This window comes from Doryrhamphus excisus, chromosome 19, assembly GCF_030265055.1.
Source record: "Doryrhamphus excisus isolate RoL2022-K1 chromosome 19, RoL_Dexc_1.0, whole genome shotgun sequence".
NCBI classification, from domain to species: domain Eukaryota; kingdom Metazoa; phylum Chordata; class Actinopteri; order Syngnathiformes; family Syngnathidae; genus Doryrhamphus; species Doryrhamphus excisus.
The window spans coordinates 2,753,383-2,766,960 of record NC_080484.1 but is presented as its reverse complement, the minus strand read 5'-3'; the positions used below and the strand labels follow the sequence as shown (position 1 = coordinate 2,766,960).

The 13,578-nt window shown below is 36.7% G+C and overlaps 1 protein-coding gene across 3 annotated transcripts; it reads left to right on the top strand.

Annotated features, from left to right (window-relative positions):
- Positions 1-20: 20 nt before the first annotated feature.
- On the top strand, positions 21-8,926 carry tmem229b (transmembrane protein 229B). Of its 3 annotated transcripts, none has more exons than XM_058057136.1 (2): positions 21-277; positions 8,071-8,926. In XM_058057136.1, the coding sequence occupies exon 2, from the start codon at positions 8,100-8,102 to the stop codon at positions 8,655-8,657; it is 558 nt and encodes a 185-aa protein (XP_057913119.1). In that variant the 5' UTR covers positions 21-277; positions 8,071-8,099; the 3' UTR covers positions 8,658-8,926. The 3 variants fall into 3 exon arrangements, with proteins under 3 accessions (XP_057913119.1, XP_057913118.1, XP_057913120.1); XM_058057135.1 differs by lacking the exon at positions 21-277 and adding an exon at positions 3,356-3,589; XM_058057137.1 differs by lacking the exon at positions 21-277 and adding an exon at positions 7,465-7,953.
- The last annotated feature ends 4,652 nt before the right edge of the window (positions 8,927-13,578 follow it).

Sequence of the window (13,578 nt, the reverse complement as noted above, 5' to 3'; positions counted from 1 at the left end):
GGGCGCCATTACAGCGACCGCTCCGGCAGACAAGCGGTTAAGAAAAAGATGCATGATGTGCGTGTGCGTGCGTGTGTGTGCAAGATGCATGTGCGCGCGTGAGCTGATGCTGCTTATGATGATGATGATGATGCGGTAAAAGTAAAATGTGTCCGCTTCCATCGGAGGGAAGGAGCCCCTGTTGCTGCCGCTGACAGCCGCAAATCGAGCACCTTCCCCCGGCGTCGTGTGGCGAGGAGAGCCGCTGCGGAGCCCCCCACCCTCCCCGACCGTGGCGGTAAGCATGCGGATGAGTCATTCCTCGGAGAGACGCGGCATTCCCGGAGGTTCGGTACCTTGAAATGAAACATATTCGTCCGAAAGACGGACTTGTAGCGGCCTCGTGCAACACTATAAAGCTGCTCGGGTTGCCAGATGCACCTGTTAGAAAATAGACCGTTGCAAGTTCCATACCGTGCTGCTGCGGTACTTGGTGTCCGGCTTTAATGCAAATATGCGGGCGGAGCGGAAAACCGCAACCAAAAACACCTTGTGCTTTTATTTTGGCCATTTCTTATGCTAGCTAATCTTATGAAGCTAATTTCTTATTAAGCTAATCTTCTCTTATTATTATATTATTTTTCACCCATATTGTGAAGCTGTTGTATATGCATTATTATTTATGGAATATCAAACATTTGGACTACTTGATTAGCGTATATAGCATAGGGGTGTCCAAAGTGCAGCCCGGGGGCCATTTGTGTTATTTTATCTAAAAATATCATTTTACCAAAAAAAAAAAAAGAAAAACAAAACCAGCAAAATGTTCAAGTCAGCAGTCATTTTTTAAGAATAAAGGCAAAATATTATTATTTTTGACATCTAATTAAATATACAGTTATTATTATTCAATTTTTCTTGTCTTACATCTTTGTTGGATATTTCCACAAATAATTTACCATATTTTTTCCTCATATCATGACTTTTTCTCCAATTTTTTCTCTTATTAATGACTTTATTCACATAAAATACTTTTATTTGTCACAGTACAAATTCATTACAAATTTTTCAAATTTTTCTCATATTACTACTTTTCATAATTTCTATTAAAAATGTATATTATTACCTTATACCGCGACTTAGTTTTTCTTTTAAAATATAACAATTATTTTCACAATTTTTTTCTTTAATTTAACAGCTAAATTGGATAGAAAAAACAAAGTTTTCTTGTATTGTGATTTCATAAACACAACATTTCCCAACTTTTTTTTTCATTAAAAAAGCCTATTCTAAGAATTAAAAAAAGGCAAAAATATTAATATTATTTTTTACATCTAACTAAATGTATATATTTTTAATTCAACAGCTAAATTGAATAGAAAAAACAAAATTTTCTTGTATTGTGATTTCATAAACACAACATTTCACAACGTTTTTTTCCATTAAAAAAGCCTATTCTCTTGCATTAAAAAAAGGCAAAATATTAATATTATTTTTTAAATCTAACTAAATATAATTTCTTTTAATTTAATAGGTAAATTGAATAGAAAAAACAACATTTTCTTGTATTGTGATTTCATAAACACAACATTTCCCAACTTTTTTTTTCATTAAAAAAGCCTATTCTAAGAATTAAAAAAAGGCAAAATATTAATATTATTTTTTACATCTAACTAAATATATATTTTTTTAATTTAACAGCTAAATTGAATAGAAAAAACAAATTTTTCTTGCATTGTGATTTCATAAACACAACATTTCCCAACTTTTTTTTCATTAAAGAAGCCTATTCTCTTGCATAAAAAAGGCAAATTATTATTATTTTTTACATCTAACTAAATATAATTTTTTAAATTTAACAGCTAAATTGGATAGAAAAAACAAAATTTTCTTGTATTGTGATTTCATAAACACAACATTTCCCAACTTTTTTTTTCATTGAAAAAGTCTATTCTCTTGCATAAAAAAAAGGCAAAATATGAATATTATTTTTTACATCTAACTAAATATATATTTTTTTAATTTAACAGCTAAATTGAATAGAAAAAACAAATTTTTCTTGCATTGTGATTTCATAAACACAACATTTCCCAACTTTTTTTTCATTAAAAAAGCCTATTCTCTTGCATAAAAAAGGCAAAATATTAATATTATTTTTTACATCTAACTAAATATAATTTTTTTAAATTTAACAGCTAAATTGGATAGAAAAAACAAAATTTTCTTGTATTGTGATTTCATAAACACAACATTTCCCAACTTTTTTTTTCATTGAAAAAGTCTATTCTCTTGCATAAAAAAAGGCAAAATATGAATATTATTTTTTACATCTAACTAAATATATATTTTTTTAATTTAACAGCTAAATTGAATAGAAAAAACAAATTTTTCTTGCATTGTGATTTCATAAACACAACATTTCCCAACTTTTTTTTCATTAAAAAAGCCTATTCTCTTGCATAAAAAAGGCAAAATATTAATATTATTTTTTACATCAAACTAAATATAATTTTTTTAAATTTAACAGCTAAATTGAATAGAAAAAACAAAATTTTCTTGTATTGTGATTTCATAAACACAACATTTCCCAACTTTTTTTTCATTAAAAAAGCCTATTCTCTTGCATTAAAAAAGCAAAATATGAATATCATTTTTTACATCTAAATAAATATAATTTTTCTTTAATTTAACAGCTAAATTGAATAGAAAAAACAATTTTTTTGTGATTTCATAAACACATTTCCCAACTTTTTTTTCCATTAAAAAAGCCTATTCTAAGAATAAAAAAAAAGCCTATTCTCATTTTACGATTAATCACCTTTTGTCCATAGTTAACCCAGAATGAATGACAAATATGAAATTGCAGATAGACATTTTTAGCTATAATAAGTCGATATATGTAAGTTTTAAAAAGACAAACAATAGCATTCCATGATTTTTATGATTCAAGCCCCCAAATAGCTGCCCTCGGCTATGCCTAACGTAAGATTAATTAATTAACTTAATTCTCATATGTCAACATTTCCCCCGAATCAGGGCGCCACGACTGCAGTTTGTGTTATTATGGTCTGCGGTGGTGAACAAATGCACTTTACGGTGTTCCGGTCGGCTAAGTAAATACCGGATCAATAATCCTCGTCAATCCCGGGAAAAGCAATCAATTCATCAGGAAGTCGGCACAAAACGTCTGGCATTTCTTAGCCGCTGTGAGCGACACGTTGTTATTGCGCAACGTGACTTTGAGTCGCCATTGTTACAAATATTAGCACGCTCTATGACATCGCCGTGATGGACGTCATCGCTGAGCTCAAGGCCTTGTTGGGTATTCCGTGCAGGGAGACTTTAGCATGGAATTCGCGTACGGAATGTGTATCAACTTTTCCATCCAGAGCACTTAGCAACAATTCCAGGTAGTCAAAAATGGTTGTGGTTTTTTGGGGGGGGCGGAGCTTCTTTGTGACGAGTCAGCTAGCATGTCTCCAGGTGTGCTAACCATTTCCCCCTCAACGTCCTCAACGTCCGCCGCTAAAGCGGTCGAAAGCAAACTTTTGTGATCTTTTGGGGAACGTTTCTCGCCAGTTAGCATCCGGGATACTTCACATGCTGAAAGGTGGGTATGCTAACCGTTCCCTGCTGGGAAAAACTAGCATGACCGGCATATGTTGTGTTGTCGTGCTGGTCTAGGCTGGTAGCTGGTCTAAACTGGTCTGACTAGCATGAAAACACGACATATGCTGGTCTATGTTGGTAGCTGGTCTAAACTGGTCTGACTAGCATGAAAACACAACATATGCTGGTCTATGCTGGTAGCTGGTCTAAACTGGTCCTGCAGACGAAAACACAACATATGCTGGTCTATGCTGGTAGCTGGTCTAAACTGGTCCTGCATACGAAAACACAACATATGCTGGTCTATGTTGGTAGCTGGTCTAAACTGGTCTGCAGACGAAAACACGACATATGGTGGTCTATGCTGGTAGCTGGTCTAAACTGGTCTGCAGGACCAGCATACCAGCATGAAAGCACAACATATGTCGGTCATGCTGGTAGCTGGTCTAAACTGGTCTGCAGACGAAAACACAACATATGCTGGTCTATGCTGGTAGCTGGTCTAAACTGGTCCTGCATACGAAAACACAACATATGCTGGTCTATGTTGGTAGCTGGTCTATGCTGGTTTTTCTAGCAGGGTCACTATCAGTCATGTAGCATGAAAGTGTAGCTAGCATATACAGAGATATGATATAGCTAGTTATTATTAGCTAGTTCAAAAAAGCTCCATCTATAGTTAGTTAGCATCCGGGTACGTCCAACTAGCACATTCAAAGGTACTCTGGCGGAGTTGCTATCCATTTCCCCCTCGCTGTTATTTGCCAATGCTAATGCTATCAGTTAGCATCAAGGTCTAACAAGTTGCTAACTGATTTTTTTTCTTGCAGCTTAAACTGCCCAAAACAAATATTTTATATTTTTAATGACCCAAAACTGTTTTATCATCGATTAGCATCTAGATTTTTTTGGCACCTATGCTAAAAATTTACCTTTTATTTAATCAATTGCGTTTCGGAATACACTTTTAGCATGGTTAGCATCAATATTACGATTAACTAGCACTTTCAGAGGTATGCTAGTGAAGTTGCTAAGCATTTCCCCCCCCAAAACAAATACGTATTTTATATTTTTAATGACCCTAGACTGTTTTATCATCGGTTAGCATCAAGATGTAACAAAATGCTAACAATTTCTTCTGATTTTGAAGCTGATAACCATTTTTTTCCATCAGCATTTTTGCCACCTTTGCTAGGTAGCTAACAACAATTGCAATCAATGGACCTTTTTATCATGGCTAGCATGAAGTTATGATTAGCTAGTACTTTCAGAGGTATGCTACTGAAGTTGTTTACCTTTACAGTCCAAAACAAATATTTTTTATTTTTAGTGGCCCACTAAATCATTGGTTAGCATTAAAGTGTAGCAAGACGATAATATTTTTTTTCTGATTCAATAACCATTTTTCATCAGAATTGTTAGCCACATTTGCTAGGTAGCTAGCAACAAGTGCAAAAGACGGGTCAAAATGTACATTTTATTGAAACCCTGGAAGTTTGAAAGACCCCTTTAGCATGGTTAGCATCAAGATACGATGAAGCAGTACGCTAGTGAAGTTGCTAACGTTGCTAACCATTTCCCCTTACCGTCAGTCACTAAAACCGTCTATTATTTTAGGGCCAAGCAACGTTGTTCGATTTTGAAGTTTAACATTTTTTAGCACAGAATTGTTAGCCATCGTTGATATGTAGATTTTGTTGTTATAGTTAGCATCAAGCTATATTTAACTAGCACTTTCCTAGCTGAAATCTTTTTTGCTGTGGTAGTTGTTAGCGTACCGTAACCTTTTTTATCATGGTTAGCATGAAGTTATGATTAGCTAGTACTTTCAGAGGTATGCTAGTGAAGTTGCTAAATGTTGGTTGCTAAAACTGTCAAAAACAAATATGTATTTTACATATTTAGTTGCCCAAGACTGTTTATCATCAGTTAGCATCAAGGTGCAGCAACATGCTAACAATTTCTTCTGATTTTGATCACCATTTTTTCCATCAGCGTTTTTTACCACCTTTGCTAGGTAGCTAACAACAATTGCAATTAATGGACAAAATGACCTTTTTATCATGGTTAGCATGAAGTTATGATTAGCTAGTACTTTCAGAGGTATGCTACTGAAGTTGTTTACCTTTACAGTCCAAAACAAATATTTTTTATTTTTATTGGCCCACTAAATCATTGGTTAGCATTAAAGTGTAGCAAGACGATAATTTTTTTCTGATTCAATAACCATTTTTCATCAGAATTGTTAGCCACATTTGCTAGGTAGCTAGCAACAAGTGCAAAAGACGGGTGGAAATGTACATTTTATTGAAACCCTGGAAGTTTGGAAGACCCCTTTAGCATGGTTAGCATCAAGATACGATGAAGCAGTACGCTAGTGAAGTTGCTAACGTTGCTAACCATTTCCCCTTACCGTCAGTCACTAAAACCGTCTATTATTTTAGGGCCAAGCAACGTTGTTCGATTTTGAAGTTTAACATTTTTTAGCACAGAATTGTTAGCCATCGTTGATATGTAGATTTTGTTGTTATAGTTAGCATCAAGCTATATTTAACTAGCACTTTCCTAGCTGAAATCTTTTTTGCTGTGGTAGTTGTTAGCGTACCGTAACCTTTTTTATCATGGTTAGCATGAAGTTATGATTAGCTAGCACTTTCAGAGGTATGCTAGTGAAGTTGCTAAATGTTGGTTGCTAAAACTGTCAAAAACAAATATGTATTTTACATATTTAGTGGCCCAAGACTGTTTATCATCAGTTAGCATCAAGGTGCAACAACATGCTAACCATTTCTTCTGATTTTGATCACCATTTTTTCCATCAGCGGTTTTTGCCACCTTTGCTAGGTAGCTAACAACAATTGCAATCAATGGATAAAAATGACCTTTTTATCATGGTTAGCATGAAGTTATGATTAGCTAGCGCTTTCAGAGATACGCTAGTGAAGTTGCTAAGCATTTCCTCCCAATGTTGGTTGCTAAAACTGTCAAAAACAAATATGTATTTTACATATTTAGTGGCCCAAGACTGTTTATCATCAGTTAGCATCAAGGTGCAGCAACATGCTAACCATTTCTTCTGATTTTGATCACCATTTTTTCCATCGGCGGTTTTTGCCACCTTTGCTAGGTAGCTAACAACAATTTCAATTAATAGATAAAAATGACCTTTTTGTCATGGCTAGCATGAAGTTATGATTAGCTAGTACTTTCAGAGGTATGCTAGTGAAGTTGCTAAATGTTGGTTGCTAAAACTGTCAAAAACAAATATGTATTTTACATATTTAGTGGCCCAAGACTGTTTATCATCAGTTAGCATCAAGGTGCAACAACATGCTAACCATTTCTTCTGATTTTGATCACCATTTTTTCCATCAGCGTTTTTTTACCACCTTTGCTAGGTTGCTAACAACAATTGCAATTAATGGACAAAAATGACCTTTTTATCATGGTTAGCATGAAGTTATGATTAGCTAGCGCTTTCAGAGATACGCTAGTGAAGTTGCTAAGCATTTTCTCCCAATGTTGGTTGCTAAAACTGTCAAAAACAAATATGTATTTTACATATTTAGTGGCCCAAGACTGTTTATTATCAGTTAGCATCAAGGTGCAACAACATGCTAACCATTTCTTCTGATTTTGATCACCAACAATTGCAATTAATGCACAAAAATGACCTTTTTATCATGGTTAGCATGAAGTTATGATTAGCTAGTACTTTCAGAGGTACGCTAGTGAAGTTGCTAACCATTTCCTCTTACCGTCAGCCACTAAAACCATCTATAATTTTAGGCTTTGTTATACTAGTTAGCATGAAGCTATATTTAACTAGCACTTTTAGCGGTATGCTTGGGAAGCTGCTAACCATTTCCCCCCTCGACATTGGTCGCTAAAGCTGCCAAAAACTTTTTAGTTTTGTAGTGTCTGACATCAGTTAGCATCAAGGTCTTACAAGATGCTAATTTGCTTTTCTATTATTATCTGTTACTGTTAGCAACTATGCTAAAAGTTGTTTGCTGTGCTTGTTAGCTAAGCTAAAATCCTTTCTCGGTAGTTGTTAGCTTAGCTGTGAGAGTTTTTCCCCAAAAACGGTGTCGGTGGTTTTACTGAGGTCAGTCAGTCCAAGGACTCTCATGAACGCTTCCTTGTTTGGGAGAAATGTGCTAATCCCCCGTGGAGCCACGCTGGACCGGAGCCATGTTTTGGTTCCTGCTTGGAAGAAACCATCTTGGGCCCCCGGAACTCTTTTGTTGCTGTTTTTCTTTCATTGTTGGGTCAAGTGACCCATATTAGGGGGGTGTTTTTTAGGTAGGCGGATATGTGTATGTCAAATATAGGTTTTATGTATAGACAGGATACTGGTTCACGGTGAGTGACGTAGTGGTGCAAGTCGAGGACCCCATGTTTTTTTTTTTCGCTGTGTGAGCTAGAGTTGAGGTGACGTCGTTTTGTGGTTTGATCCTTGTGGCGTTCTTCCCTTCCCAGAACGAAAACCTGCATCGAGGTCTCGAGCAATGGCGACCATGGCCATCCTGCAGCCGCCCCTGCCCCTACCGCCGCTGGCGCGCTGGTACCTGTACGCCATCCACGGCTACTTCTGCGAGGTCATGTTCACGGCGGCGTGGGAGTTCGCCGCTCAGCGTAATTGGAAGTTCCCGGGCGTGACCAGCGTGTGGGCGCTCTTCATCTACGGCACGTGCATCCTCATGGTTGAGCGCATGTACCTGCACCTGCGGGGGCGCTGCCCCGTAATGGTGCGCTGCCTCATCTACACGCTGTGGACGTACATGTGGGAGCTGGGCACCGGGTTGCTGCTGCGCCAGTTCAACGCCTGTCCCTGGGACTACTCGGCGTTCCGATACAACTTCCTGGGCCTGATCACCGCCGAGTACGCGCTGCTGTGGTTCTGCGCCTCTTTCATCGTGGAGCGCCTCGTCATCCGAAACGCGCTGCGCCTGCGCGTCCATCAGGGGCCGGAGGACATGTGGTCCAGCCCCTGGGTGGACGCTTCCAGGGGCAGGGCGAGGAGGGGCTGGATGGCTAGCGCTAACGGCTTCCTTAAATGGGATTGAAAGGGGGAGGGACAACTGGATGACATCGCTGCGCCCCCCGCCCCTGCGTCAACGCAACATTCGCCCTCCTCTAAGGGGTCTGGGGTCGCCCCTTGAGGGGGCCGCTATCTGCTGATATGCAAATATGATTCATGTTTCGATCCCTCGCTTCACACGACCATCAACGTTTTGTCTTTTTTAACGCTTCTCACTGCTGTACACAACGCCTCAACGTGTTGCACTGTGTGTTTAAATAAAGTTTGGAAAAAACATACTCAGCAAACAAAACATAAACAACATCAATATTACTTTTAGAAAATAAAATCATGCTTTTTCTCATCGATATCCTGAAAATTATGACAAATTTCATGTCAAACTTCAATTCAATCCACAGTTTGTTTTAAAAATTTGAAAATTCAAATTTTACATTCTGAAGAAATTGAAAAATACGAAAAAAACCCACACATTTTTGGGTTCTAAAGAATGTTTTTAGAGAATATTATATGGACAAATATATTTTAGAAAAATATTAGGGATTGTGAACAAATACTTTTATTAAAAAAAATAATAATTTCAGTCAAAACTTCAAAATGCCATAAAAAATATTTGATTTACGTTCTATTTAACCATACAGATATTAAGCATTGTTTCAAGCTTGAATGTCTTTCATTGTTTTTAAATAAAGTTTGGAAAAATATTTCTGAAAAAAATGCAAAAAAGTTGTAATTTTTTTCAGTAAATTTTTGGTTTGTAAATGATGTATTGATTAAAATATTGACTTAAATATATTGATTATGTATATTAATAATTAATATTAGTATAAATATTTTAAAATGTGTAATTCATTTTAAAAAATTGAGTCAACACTCCATAAGAGGGACATTAAAAAGTAATACAAGGTCCACCATAAAACCAAAATTGTCCTCCATAACACAAAATAGTTATAAACATAAGCTGTGAATTTAAAGAAACAAAAGTTTCTGTTGAGAAAAAAAAAATTATAAAAGCTTAAAATGACATGCCCCAAAACGTCCATTATAATACAAATATTAACAGCAAAATATAAATATATATATAGATAATATATAGATAAGCATAAAACAAGCTAGATTATGTGGTCAAACATCCTGAGACATCTCTTATCGGCGTATTGATCACGTGACCCAATACTTCTGTTCATATGATGTATAACTTTCTCCCTGGGGAGCTTTCACGTGCTGCCATCTAGTGGCTTTAATAAGAATTGCATCCGGTGAGGGAAAACGCTATCAAAAGTTACGAAAGTAATAGTTTAATATGTATTAATAATTATTTTTATTTATTATTTTTTATTATTATTTATTATAGATTATATTTTGTACTTGTCGTTTATGTCGTTGACAAGTTTATTTTAATTTAATTTTTTGGTCATTGTACTTGCAAACCGAAAGTAGACCGGAAATGAATCCTCCTGCCGTGGCGCGACACGAAGATACACAACCAGACGCTGGTATGTAGTACACAGTATAGTTTTACTCTATAAATACTTGTCGTTTATGTCGTTGACATGTTGATTTTAATTTAATTTTTTGGTCATTGTACTTTTAAAATAAACAGCAAACCGGAAGTAGACCGGAAATGAATCCTCCTGTCGTGGCGCGACACAAAGTACACAACCAGACGCTGGTATGTAGTACACAGTATAGTTTTACTCTATCAATACTTGTCGTTTATGTCGTTGACACGTTGATTTTAATTTAATTTTTTGGTCATTGTACTTTTAAATAAACAGCAAACCGGAAGTAGACCGGAAATGAATCCTCCTTCCGTGGCGCGACACGAAGTACACAACCAGACGCTGGTATGTAGTACACAGTATAGTTTTACTCTATCAATACTTGGCGTTTATGTTGTTAACAAGTTGTTTTTAATTTAATTTTTTGGTCATTGTACTTTTAAATAAACAGCAAACCGGAAGTAGACCGGAAATGAATCCTCCTTCCGTGGCGCGATACGAAGTACACTTGTATGAGTAAATAAGTAATCAAATACTTCCAAGATCGTTAAGAGTATGATAAACAATCATACATGTTATCAATCTCAATATCAACAAAGTATGATTCTACGACATTTTACGTTCGTTTTTGCTTTAACTTCCATAACTGAAACAGAAGGCGCATTGCTATACACAAATATGGCCACTAGATGGGGACAGTTCTCCTTGTTTTATGCTTCCTTAATTTCATCAATTTCTTTTAATGTGTTCATGTTACATTTATCTCTAGTATTTTACCATATTTAATCATTGAAATTTAATGTGAATGGTTTATTTATGGCTTCATCTGTCCTGTACCGCCTTTTTAAAACATGTTCACGACATTGTTATGTCATATTACTACTTTTCATAATTTCTATTAAAAATGTATATTATTACCTCATACTGCAACTTAGTTTTTGTGACTTTTTTCTGAATATATTCCTTGACATACCGTAAATAATCAGACAATAATAGTAATAAATTAATAATGATTAAAAAATGTCCCTAATACTGTTTTTTTGTCACATTTTTTTCTCAGAATTATACAACTTGACTTTTCTTAGATTTTAAAATGAATAAAATAAAAAAATCAATAAAAAAATAAATGGAAAACTTCCAACTTTTTGTCATGTTTTGATTTTTTTCTAAAACTTCTAAAAAATGTACAATATTTTTTTTCACCTATTTTTTTTACAGATAGAAGGCACAAAAGGCGCATTGCTATACACGTATGTGGCCACTAGATGGAGACAGTTCCCCTTGTTTATGCTTTTGTAATTTCATTAATTTCTTTGAATGTGTTCATGTTACATTTATTTCTAGTCTTTTACCATATTTAATCATTGAAATTTATTGTGAAGGGTTTATTTACTGTACCGCTTTTTTAAAAAAATATCTTCATGACATTGTTTAATAATAACAAAAATGGTAGAAATACAATGTTATATTTTAATTAAGTCAAATTTAAAATACATTTGTATAATTTCATCACATATGATACCTTTGTGGTCAGTTTTAAGGTTATTACGTGGTCATATTTTTATTTATTATTTCGGTGTGACCCCCCCCCAAGGCCTCCACTAATGGTGGACTCCTCCAATCAGTTGCCGCCACTCCAAATATGGGCCTGTGCTACCTGCAATCTGTGTACATGACAGTATACCTGTGTGTGTGTGTATGTGGAGATACCTCTCTAGTTTCAAGTGGGGCTTTTCCCCCCGTGTGACTTCATTGTTCTGGTGTGTCGGGTTTCCACTTAGGAACCATGCAGGCGTGGATTAGTGTCAGATATCCTGCACTGCTACGTGTCTCGCTGCACAAAAGGTTGTTTTTAGTGTTACAGGTGTGCAGACGACTGAAGAGCGGGTGTCGTGGTGTGTTCAGGGAGCGCCCGCTCGCTTTGCCCCCATTGGAAAAACTATGTCAATAGAAATAGTCTGTTCCAGAGTCAAACCGGAGAGCTACTACAGGCATCTGAGCTCCATTTTTGGATGTGTAGTGAGAGATTTTTGTCACGGTTGCTGCTCATAAACATTAATTTTTATTTTATTCTGTTAAACTTTATTTAAAAAGTCACTTTTGCAGCTAATATTTAGCTTTTCAGCATCGATGTCATACAGTTGTAATGATAATTAATTCTAGATCGATATCCAGATAGAGTTACATATTAATGTTACCTGAGTGAAGTTGCCCCCCCCCCATCTTAAATTGAGCATTTGTGCTGCTTTTGTTTTATTTAATTATTCAAATATTCGATATATAGCCACGTAGCACTAAAAATGAGACTATTTGAGTTTTGAGTGAGGCGGGGGGGGGGGGGGGGGGGGCAACTTCACTCAGTTTTAATAGTTTAGTTTGTTTCTGTGCCCCGCCCACATTCTATGGCACAGCCTGAAATCCTTCCCAAAATGGCCGACTTCCTGTTTGTTTTGTAACACGGGTTCTTAAGACATTTTTTGGGATCCCCCGGAATATAACATTTTTCACCAAACCTGAAGTTTCATGCATGTTGAGACCCTAACCCTAACCCCAACCCTAACCCTGGCCCGTTACGGTGAACCCAAAACCAAAATGGCCGACTTGCTGTTTGTTTTGGAACACAGGTTCTTAAGACATTTTTGGGGACCCCCCGGAATATAACATTTTTCACCGAACCTGAAGCCCTTTGGGTGAAGTTTCATGTATGTTGAGACTTTATAACCCTAACCCCAACCCTAGCCCGTTACAGTGAACCCAAAACCCAAATGGCCAACTTCCTGTTTGTTTTGGAACACGGGTTCTTAAGACATTTTTGGGGACCCCCCCGGAATATAACATTTTTCACCGAACCTGAAGCCCTTTGGGTGAAGTTTCATGCATGTTGAGACTTTATAACCCTAACCCCAACCCTAACCCTAACCCTAGCCTGTTACGGTGAACCCAAAACCAAAATGGCCGACTTCCTGTTTGTTTTGGAACACGGGTTCTTAAGACATTTTTGGGGACCCCCCGGAATATAACATTTTTCACCGAACCTGAAGCCCTTTGGGTGAAGTTTCATGCATGTTGAGACTTTATAACCCTAACCCCAACCCTAACCCTAACCTGTTACGGTGAACCCAAAACCAAAATGGCCGACTTCCTGTTTGTTTTGGAACGCGGGTTCTTAAGACATTTTTGGGGACCCCCCGGAATATAACATTTTTCACCGAACCTGAAGCCCTTTGGGTGAAGTTTCATGCATGTTGAGACCCTAACCCTAACCCCAACCCGTTACGGTGAACCCAAAACCAAAATGGCCGACTTCCTGTTTGTTTTGGAACACGGGTTCTTAAGACATTTTTGGGTGACCCCCCGGAATATAACATTTTTCACCAAAACTGAAGTTTCATGCATGTTGAGACCCTAACCCCAACCCTAACCCTAACCCTAACCCTAGCCCGTTAC